Source organism: Triticum dicoccoides, chromosome 7B (assembly GCF_002162155.2).
Source record: "Triticum dicoccoides isolate Atlit2015 ecotype Zavitan chromosome 7B, WEW_v2.0, whole genome shotgun sequence".
Lineage (NCBI taxonomy): Eukaryota > Viridiplantae > Streptophyta > Magnoliopsida > Poales > Poaceae > Triticum > Triticum dicoccoides.
This window is the reverse complement of record NC_041393.1, coordinates 766,427,911-766,437,672: the sequence shown is the minus strand read 5'-3', so window position 1 is coordinate 766,437,672 and position 9,762 is coordinate 766,427,911. Positions and strand designations below refer to the sequence as shown.

General features: G+C 49.1%; 3 protein-coding genes across 9 annotated transcripts; all 3 read left to right on the top strand.

The window, feature by feature from the left end:
- Nucleotides 1-325: 325 nt before the first annotated feature.
- Nucleotides 326-2,228, top strand: LOC119337735 (putative 4-hydroxy-4-methyl-2-oxoglutarate aldolase 2). Of its 2 annotated transcripts, XM_037609899.1 has the most exons (3): nt 328-502; nt 607-665; nt 1,433-2,228. In XM_037609899.1, exon 3 carries the CDS (start codon nt 1,454-1,456, stop codon nt 1,958-1,960), a length of 507 nt encoding a protein of 168 aa, XP_037465796.1. In that variant the 5' UTR covers nt 328-502; nt 607-665; nt 1,433-1,453; the 3' UTR covers nt 1,961-2,228. The 2 variants fall into 2 exon arrangements, with proteins under 2 accessions (XP_037465797.1, XP_037465796.1); XM_037609900.1 differs by lacking the exon at nt 607-665 and having other exon boundaries at nt 326-502.
- Nucleotides 2,229-2,654: 426 nt separating this feature from the next.
- LOC119341233 (putative 4-hydroxy-4-methyl-2-oxoglutarate aldolase 2) lies at nt 2,655-4,468 on the top strand. Of its 6 annotated transcripts, none has more exons than XM_037613107.1 (3): nt 2,655-2,915; nt 3,337-3,449; nt 3,779-4,468. In XM_037613107.1, the coding sequence occupies exon 3, from the start codon at nt 3,795-3,797 to the stop codon at nt 4,299-4,301; it is 507 nt and encodes a 168-aa protein (XP_037469004.1). In that variant the 5' UTR covers nt 2,655-2,915; nt 3,337-3,449; nt 3,779-3,794; the 3' UTR covers nt 4,302-4,468. The 6 variants fall into 6 exon arrangements, with proteins under 6 accessions (XP_037469004.1, XP_037469002.1, XP_037469000.1 ...); XM_037613105.1 differs by having other exon boundaries at nt 3,776-4,468; XM_037613103.1 differs by lacking the exon at nt 3,337-3,449.
- Nucleotides 4,469-5,636: 1,168 nt separating this feature from the next.
- On the top strand, nt 5,637-9,537 carry LOC119339607 (uncharacterized protein At2g02148-like). Its single transcript, XM_037611596.1, has 8 exons — nt 5,637-6,010; nt 6,805-6,928; nt 7,009-7,347; nt 7,442-7,604; nt 8,204-8,324; nt 8,405-8,467; nt 8,620-8,877; nt 9,225-9,537. Exons 1-8 carry the CDS (start codon nt 5,864-5,866, stop codon nt 9,324-9,326), a joined length of 1,317 nt encoding a protein of 438 aa, XP_037467493.1. The 5' UTR covers nt 5,637-5,863; the 3' UTR covers nt 9,327-9,537.
- Nucleotides 9,538-9,762: the final 225 nt, after the last annotated feature.

The following is a 9,762-nucleotide window of genomic DNA, read 5'->3' as shown; positions in this document are numbered from 1 at the left end:
TTGGGCCCAAGCCCGGCCCAAACGCGTAAAAGCCCGCCAGGCCTCGGGCCTCGGGCCGGGCCTCTTTAGAAAAGCGCGAAAACGACGGGCCCGGGCCTAGGCCGGGCCGGCCATCGGGCTCAAAATTTAGGCCTGAGCCCGGCCCGGAAGCAGCGTCTAGCCAGGCCGGGCCGGGCTGCGCATGGCCAGGACTATCCACAGGGGCTGTTTTTGGTATTCGACGAGATTCGTTCCCGTCCCTCCCCGAATTCCATTCGTTTTCATTTTGATGAAAGAAAGTGGGGCCCGCGGCTTTTGCACCCGTCGGGCTCGTGCCGCGGACTACTCGTGGTTCCGTTCGCCACCCACCCACCACCACCATCACCATCGCACCACGGAAAAGAAACAGGAAAAAAGGAGCCTCCTTTCTTCTCCCCCGCTCCTCGGATTGGATCCCTTCCCTCCCTCCGATTGATTCCATCCCGTTGGAGCCCGGCGAGGTGACGGCGGAGTGAAGATCTCGGTAACGAATCCGAATCGCCTCTCTTCTGGGTTTCTTCTTCTTCTTCTTCTTCCAATCTCTCCTTTCTTGATCTCTCATCTCTGCCCCTCCCCTGATTGATCCAGACAGGACTGCCTCGCTCCCCACGGCGGTGAGGCGAGACCGACCGGCGACGCGCGGCCAGGTGACGCTCCCTCCCTCCCCCTTCCCCTTTCCTCCGCTCGCTCCAATCACCTCGCTCGAGCTCTTCGATCCGTATTGCATAGGCCGTGGGGGCTCAGGCGGATTTGGTAGGGGACGAAGGGGATCCATCATTGGAGATGAGTGGCGGATCCGCTTCTCCCTCCCATCTTGGCGGTGCGAGGGACATTTGAGAGAGAGAGAGAGAGAGGTGGCTGTACTGTCGACATGTATGCTGAATCTCATGTCTCAACAGTGTCAGAGCTTCAGGCCATGGCAGCATCTTTCTTTACTGTATTGCCAACATCATGTGAATGCAGTATCTCTGTTTAGCCTGGTTCCTCCGCGTATCCGTCTTCTTTAGGAAGATCAAAGCTCTTGTTTTTCTCTGCTCCAGTGTTTGTTTTGCTCGGCTCAGTGATAATCAGAAACGGTCTGCTCCTTGCCTGATTGTTTGAGATCACCTAGTATAAAATGAAAACGAAACGCCCGGTGTTTGTTGGTTGATGGAATCGCCTCATTTGTTCTCTTTGAGATCGATGCACAATTGTTTAGCTACATATAGTTCAGGATGGTACGGTATATTCCTTATTGCGGTATGACCGGTATGATGAGTTCAAGTGCATGCATAATTTCCATGTCTTTTACATTGAGGAACATATATGTTGCCATGCTGAAGAAATTAGCTGCTTCGGTGGTTACTGCTGTCAACAATCGTTTGCCCTTACATTTTTGGTGAATAATGCGCTTCTTCTCTTCATGCCAATGCAGCCCTGAATTGAATCAGCTACTATGGCGGCCCTGCCGTTGGCCACGGCGGAAGTCTGCGACGCCAATTCGCACCTCATCACCGGCGGCGAGCTGCGCGCGCTGCAGCCCGTCTTCCAGATCTACGGGAGGCGGCAGGTGTTCGCGGGCCCCATCGTGACGCTCAAGGTGTTCGAGGACAACGTGCTGGTGCGTGAGTTCCTGGAGGAGAAGGGCCAGGGCAGGGTGCTGGTGGTGGACGGCGGCGGCAGCCTGCGGTGCGCCATCCTGGGCGGCAACCCCGTCCAGCAGGCGCAGAACAACGGGTGGGCGGGCATCGTGGTGAACGGGTGCATCCGGGACGTGGACGAGATCAACGGGTGCGACATCGGCGTGCGCGCCCTCGCCTCGCACCCCATGAAGGCCAACAAGAAGGGGATGGGCGAGAAGCACGTCCCGGTCACCATCGCGGGCACCAGGATCTGCGACGGCGAGTGGCTCTACGCCGACACCGACGGCATCCTCGTCTCCAGGACCGAGCTGATCGTGTAGGAGAGGCCGCCCGCCTCGTTGTCCGCGCCGTTCCACTCTGTGGTTGTATTTGCTTGTCTGTAACATGATGGATGAACTGGGCTCTGGGGCACTGCATAAAAGAGAGGAGGAGGGCTGCTGTGGTTGCTGCTGCTGCTGCCCTCCCTGATTGAATGGTGTTGTATCTGGACTTCACATTCAGAAGCTCCGAACTTGTAATAATTGTAAGCTTATCTTGCCTGATCAAATAGAATGAGGAATCGGAATAAAATTGTCAGTCGGATGCCTGCAGTGCACTGTCAAAAATGTCAACGGTGATCCTCGTCGTGTTGTGCATTTGAGTCGTTGAACGGCGTTTCTGTCTATGCTCTTGGTCTCGAATTTCTGACGTGGTTCAACGACGTTGGGAATGCACCGGTGTCTCTTATCTTCTACTCCCTCCGTTCCCAAATATAAGTCTTTCTAGAGATTCCAACAAGTGACTACGTACGGAGCAAAATGAGCGAATCTACATTTTAAAATATGTGTACATACATCCGTATGTTGTAGTCCATTTGAAATATCTAAAAAGACTTATATTTAGGAACGGAGGGAGTATTTGCCAAAAAAAAAAATCTTCTCTTTGCCCTATTATATTATTATTATTATTAAAGTGGCATACCATTTATATCATTCAATTGACTCAATAAAAAAAAGAAAAGGAAATGAAAAACCACACGATAATGATAGAGCAGAGCTCCACCTCGTCTCCTCTTTCTTGCTCCGCTCCGCTCGAACCCACCGCATACCGGAGCCACGCTGGTCTGCCGCCGCCCTGAATGCCCCCCTCCTTCCCTCCAAGCCTCTAGGCCATAACCAGTCGCGCCGCCGCCGCGGTCGAGGGGCTAGTCTGCGCCGGCGACCACCGGAGAGGAGGAGGGAGGCGCGCGCGCCCGGGACGTTCTCGAGCCGTACGCCGACGCCGGTGGCCACTCCGGTAAGCGCGCGACTACATGGTCCTTGGATACTCTTGTCAATCTCCTCTGCATATAACGGTGCGCGTCATGAGAACACCTGTATAATAGAGGTTAGCACCGACTAATTTATCTGCCTCCCTCCATATAATAGAGGTTAGCTGTGCCAATCTGCAAAAAATGTTTCCTTGCTCAAGGCAACTCTCACAAGAAATTAACTGTAATCCTATTCCTATTCCTATCTGATAGGCCCCCTGATTTATAGGAACCAAAAGTAAGCAGACCTAGCCGTGCTTTCTTGCAATTGACTCCTTGTTTTATAGTATAAACTTGACTTGTACTAAAGCTGCGTCGATTAATTTGGATCCGAGGGACTGATTTGGTTTGATCATGTCTTGTCCGGTGGTCAGCCAAATCGCAACTAATCGCTTATCTAATTTTAAGGAAAAGGGTTGCACAGACTGATTTTGAGAGCACTGATGACTTGGGAGCATCCGTCCGTAGTCAGGCTGCTTGGTGGTTAGTTGATGAGACGTTAACTAACTGACAGCAGAAAGGTAACCTTTCTTCTGTGAAAACGTTAACGCCTCATCAACTGAGACAGCCTTGTTGCTTCTTGTGTTTCATGGAGGATTTACTTTACCTGCATGTTAACAAGAGAATGATCCCTTAGATGTTCCAGTCGCACCAAATTTCATCATGTTTCTTTCCCAGCATTTCATCCGCCTGAGATCTATCTTTGCAACTGCTAATCCACATATAACTGAACAATATGTGTTCCTCATCGCAGTATTATAAGCTCAAGTGCATGATTTGCATACACATCTTTGGAGAACCTGTTGCTGTCATGCAGATTGAATGACAAACTTCACTCCTGCCGCAGCAGCCCCGCTGAACCAAAAATGGCGGCCCTGCCACTGGCCACGGCGGAGGCGTGCGACGCGAACGCGCGCATGATCACCAGCGGCGAGCTCCGCGCGCTGCAGCCCGTCTTCCGGATGTACGGCGGGCGGCGGCTCTTCGCGGGCCCCGTGGTGACGGTCAAGGTGTTCGAGGACAACGTCCTGGTGCGTGGCATCCTGGAGGAGAAGGGCGAGGGCAGGGTCCTGGTGGTGGACGGCGGCGGGAGCCTCCGCCGCGCCCTCCTGGGGGGCAACATCGCCATGCTGGCGCAGAACAATGGGTGGGCCGGCATCGTGATCAACGGCTGCGTCCGGGACGTCGACGAGATCAACGAGTGCGACATCGGCGTGCGGGCGCTCGGCTCGCACCCGATGAAGTCGGACAAGCGCGGGGTGGGCGAGAAGCATGTCCCGGTCACCGTCGCCGGCGCCAGGATCTGCGACGGCGAGTGGCTCTACGCCGACGCCGACGGCATCCTCGTCTCCAGGACCGAGCTCAGCGTCTAGCTCCTCCTCTCTGTGTATCCATTTACTTGTGTGTAAAATGATGTATGAATGCTGTGCTGAATGAAGCTTAATTATTCAGACTGATAAGATTGTATGTATACACATGTGTTGTTGATCAAACAATGTGCTTATGTTAATTAATCTTGACGGAGAACTTGGTTAGCAAATCTGATCCCCATCTTTTGGTGTCAGATACTTGTACTGCACTGTCAAAATGTTTGTTAGTATGTTCTATCAGCAGTATTTTAGTGAAGCATAGCAGAGCAGAGCAATCCTCTGCTACTAGTGACGAACTGTTTTTTTGAACTCCACCAACCAAACCCCCTTCGCTTCCCCCTTCCGAAAGGGGATCCGGCGGCGCCGCCGGCCACCGCGCTGCTACCTGTTCCCAGCTTGAGCATATCCTAGCAGGCGAGCGTCAGAAAAAGAATGTTGTTTTAGGGGGGAGATCAGCCGCCCCTCATCGCCGTGCTGGTGCTGGCGCCGGGCATCAGGCTCTAAACCCAGCTAGGGTTTCGGCCGGCGGCGATGCGGGTCGCTAGTGTGCCGCGCAACTCCCTGAACCCAGCTAGGGTTTCGGCCGGCGGCGATGCGAGTCGCTAGTGTGCCGCGCAACTCCCTGAACCCAGCTAGGGTTTCGGCCGGCGGCGATGCGGGTCGCTAGTGTGCCGCGCAACTCCCTGAACCCAGCTGGGGTTTCCGTGAATTTGTTTAGGGTTTGTGTTCTGCTCAGAAAGACGAGACGATGACGGCTCTATGAAGGTGGAATAAAATTCTCCTCGCCCATCCTAATCTGGTGATGCCTCTAGCGTCGTCGAAGGGCGTGTGCAGGTGCGTCTCCAACGGGTCTCGCGGCATTCCGTCGGTGCTGGTCTTCGGTGGATCTGCTTGGATCCAATCTTCATCTTCGTGCGTGTGTCTACCGGTTGAATACTTTCGATCTATACTTCTCTTCATCAGTGACGTTGGTTGTTCCAATGATGTGGGGGCCTTAGCATGATAACTTGCTGACTGTCCACTACAAGTTTGGCCCGGCTCGAGTGAGGGAGGGGCTCTCACCCGAGTGCTTATAGTCGTTATTAGGTGGTTCATGGACATGGATGTAATTTATTTATTTATTTTTGTGTTCTTTGTACATCGCGCTGTAAAAATAGTGTATTTTATTATTTATTATGTTTATTCTAAAAATGATAACAAATATTACCTTTGTCTCAAATACTTATCCTATGTTTTCATTTAGATATAAAAAACATATCTAGTTATATTCGTGTATGTGTAATTTTGAGACGGATGGACGGAGGAGTATGCCTTTTGGTGAAGCAGAGCAGAGCGAAAACAATACTACTACGCTGCTACTCCACCAAACCCAAACCCAAACCGAATCCGGCGGCGCCGCCGGCCGCCGACCACCGTCCCCGCAATCCATTCCCAGCTCGGGCGTATCCTAGCAAGCGGGCGTCAGAAAAAAGATGCTTTTTTTGGGGAAAACACCCTCCGTCGCCATGCTGGTGCCGGCGCCGGGCGCCAGGCTCTAAACCCACCTAGGGTTTCGGCCGGCGGCGATGCGGGCCGCCAGTGTGCCGCTCTACTCCGCCGGCGCCGGGGCCGGTGCCGGGGCCGGGGCGGTCTTCCTCGGCGACGGCGACGTCGACCCCGAGGCCCTCACCGAGGAGGACAGCCTCGTCGGCGGCGGCGACTCCAACTCCGTGGTAACCTCACGCCCCCTCCCCCCCTCTCTTTCCCAGGCCGCGTGCTCACACTGAATCCATGGCTGGTTAGCTCGTCCCAATCTGTGGTGAAACCCAGTGTTGCCCGGAGCAGAGCAAGAATGTTTCAACCTTAGTGAGCACCAAATCCGTGCCGGAAAACAGGTTATCTGCGCGGTGGTTCGACTAGGAAGGAAGGAAGTTACCAGGCTTTTGCGCGGCGCATTTTGTCGGTGTTTGGTCCGAGCAGCTGGGGTTGGCCGTGTAGTGCTACAAGCCATGCTTTTCTTGTTAGGATTTGCCATTTTTACCATGTGTTTGGTTGTAACCAGCATTGTGTGAACCTAAATGCGTAATGACAAGTAAAAAAGGCTCTGTTCATTGCTGGGCATTTACTTCGAAAAATGCTGTGTATTGTATTTAAATGCATAAGTACGAGATCTCCGTGCCAGAAATTTTGCTTTGGCTTTGTGGAATGGGGCGGTAGGGAAGTGTCGTTTTGCGCAATGGAAATGCTGTGTATTAATTTTTTTTTGTATTTTTCAAGGTAGACCGTCGGCATTTACTTTGACCGGCCAAAAATGCGGAGGTAGGAATGTGTTGTTTTGTGAAATTAAAACATTCTGTGCATTTATTTATTTTCAAGATTGACTGTTGGCAGTTACTTGTTCGACCGACCAGAAATGGATGCATTTCCTTTTAGTGCCACCGAATAGCATGCTTCTTGTAACAAAACACAACATCACAACCACAGCGACGTCATGGTTTTGAGTGTTAACCGTTGCTTTATCTGCTAGGATTGCTTGCATGGATCATACAGCAGCTCTTTAAGCCTCCATGGTGTCAGAGTTGACGACGAACACTCGGCTCTTGAGAACAGCAGCAGGCCTCCTAGTCATATTAATATCCTAACACCACAAGGTACAACAACTCTTTGAAATTCATCCGGCTCTGTCTGCTGTTAGTGCTTTCTCTGTGCCTGATTCCCCTCTTTGTTACAGACGTTGTGCCCATCGAAATAGCACGGTCTAGATTCCTGGACATCATCATTGACCATTTTATTGGCCAGAATGTTATTGAGGTGGGAGAACCCTCTCTCTATGACTCTATCCTGGCCAGCAATAGAATCAACAAAAGAAAGCAACAAGAGGTGCAATACGAAGGCGACCCGAGGTTTGCTTTGCCCTTGATGTACATAGCCAACTTGTATGAGTCTTTGGTGAGCAACGTCAATGCACGTCTTGCTTCCTTGACTGGATCCCGCGAGAAAACTATGGGGGTGGCTCTTGAAGCTGCCGGCGGCTTGTACAGGAAACTGACCCAAAAGTTTCCCAAGAAAGGTATGATGATTAGTGAACAGCAACTTGTATTTGGTCGCGCCCACTCTGGTTATTTGTTCTTCTCATCCGAGTCTCCTTTGATGTCACGCTACAGGAAATTGTAGCTTCAGGAGGAGGGAGCTGGCTACTTCTAATGCAACAAAGACAAAGTTTCCTGAACTTGTAGTACAGGAAGAAAAGCGGGTCCGTTTTGTTGTAATCAATGGTTTGGTGATCATAGAGAGGCCAAATAATATGAGAATGCAGGATGCGGAATGGTATTTTCTCTGATTCACCCTGTATTTCCTTCCTTGTGCATGTGTTGGTTGTTCACTTGTTCTATATTATCATATCTTAGGAAACCCTTTTTTGTTTTGAACTTGCAGAGTCTGTAATTCTTACTATAAACCATCGTCTCTCGTAAGTGGTGTGGATAAAGTTACCTTTTTCATAAGCCAAATAATGCATATTCTTGAATGACAGACTCCGTTCCTTTGTTGCCATTTCCTTGGAAACAAATCATATATATTTTGGCTGGTTCACAATTTTGTGGAAGGCAAACTTTGAGTATTTTATATGCACCAATATGTTTGCCTCAACAGGGCTTAATTGTACCGATCTGCAAAGTTCTTTCCTTGCTTAAGGTAACTATAAGAAATTGACTGTATTCCTGTCCAACTGCTTTCAATATAGGATGAATTATGAACACGTAGCTTCAGAAGTTTGCTAATATAATCAAATCTTCGGTTAATTAAATTAATTATAATTCCAGGCAAAAGCTTTATTTATCCTCACTTTCCACTTTGACCCTTGGTACCCTCTGATATGCCATGATTTATGTATTTCTAAGTCTTGATTTTTTTTTTTTAATGTGCAGGTTCAAAAGATTGACCGGTCGAAGTGAAGTGGCCATTTCATCAAGAGATTACAAATTCTATTCGCCTCGACACAAGTACAGGCGTACCCTGCAGCCAGTATTTGACATTCCTGGCACGTCCGTAAGTGCATACTGGATTTAAGATTCTAAGGTTGCAGCTAAACCAATTCGATTATTCGTTTAATTGGTTCCTCTGTCCAGGTTTTGTCGGAGGATGAGACTTCTCCATTGGTTTGTTCTTCAGAATTTCGTCCACCATTCGAGGTAACTCATATCTTTCGATACCTGTTCTGACTAATGACAACATCCCAAATTCACAGTGACTTCTCCTGTCCTTCTACTTTGTTAAATGAGATTATTTTTCTGGTTCATCCACCTTTTCAGTTGGTCGCCACTAATAGCTTGCTCTCTTCCAGATGCAAAACCAACATGAGTCATCATCGAAGCGACACATTGAACAGATAGAAAGTCAACCTTACTTGCACTTTCTCGATCAAGCAGAGGATGACAACATCCAGCAAAACCAACATAGTTCTCAGTTCCCTCCTATTCATCCATGTGCATCGTCCTCACAAATGTCAGATAACCCCCAGCAGCACCAGGCCTATCTATCCCCGCATCTATCTTCCATGCAAGCTGGACACGGCCACCTTGGAGGACGCTCGAATATTCTTGTGAGTGAATCTTTATTTAGTACCGGCCAAATCTCATGCCAAATATAGTACTCCCTCCGATCCATATTACTACTTGTTGCTGAAATGGATGTATCTAGATGTAGTTCAGTGCTAGATACATCCGTTTGAGCGATAAGTAATATGGATCGGAGGGAGTAGTATCAAAACATTCATCATGTTCAGGAAAGAGAAGGTAGCTTCTGTCATGCAGTAATTAGTTGCAAGTCATCCTGTCTGTCTGCATTGCATTATTTCGACAGCTGAACAAAAACAGCAATCTAGATTTAATGTTCAAATCAGGTGCACTGTTATTGTGAATTGTCTTGATGGTATGTTTTGTATTTCAGCCAAGCAGCCCTGCAAAGTTCTGCGACGAGTGCGGTTCGCCCTATCTAAGGGCGACATCCAAGTTCTGTTCAGAGTGTGGCACCAAGAGGCTAGGAATCTGACTGAGGAATTTTGTCGCAGTTCTACATAGTTAAGGAATTTTGTCGCAGTTCAATCTTTTTTCTGCGGGGAGTTCAATGTTGTTTCGGCCATGATGCAGAACCCTGTAGAATGGGTTTTGGTTGTTGTAACTGAACTTGAGTTCACTCTTGCTTCCTTCAATGGAAATATATATCGATGGATGTGACTCCCTCATGTATTACCTGTTGTTAACTGTTGTGCCTTACTATGATCTACTACTATATACTTTTTGTTCAAGTGAAAACAATTTATGGAATACATGGAATATATTTAGCCCTTGTAGTCAGCATACAGTTTACGGGAAAATGAGCCATTTGCTTGTTTTGTGTCAATCGAGAGGAATTTTGCATATTCATTTTATCACTTTCATTCTAGAATTGTCTACTATAGATCTCATAAAAATACATTACTTATCAA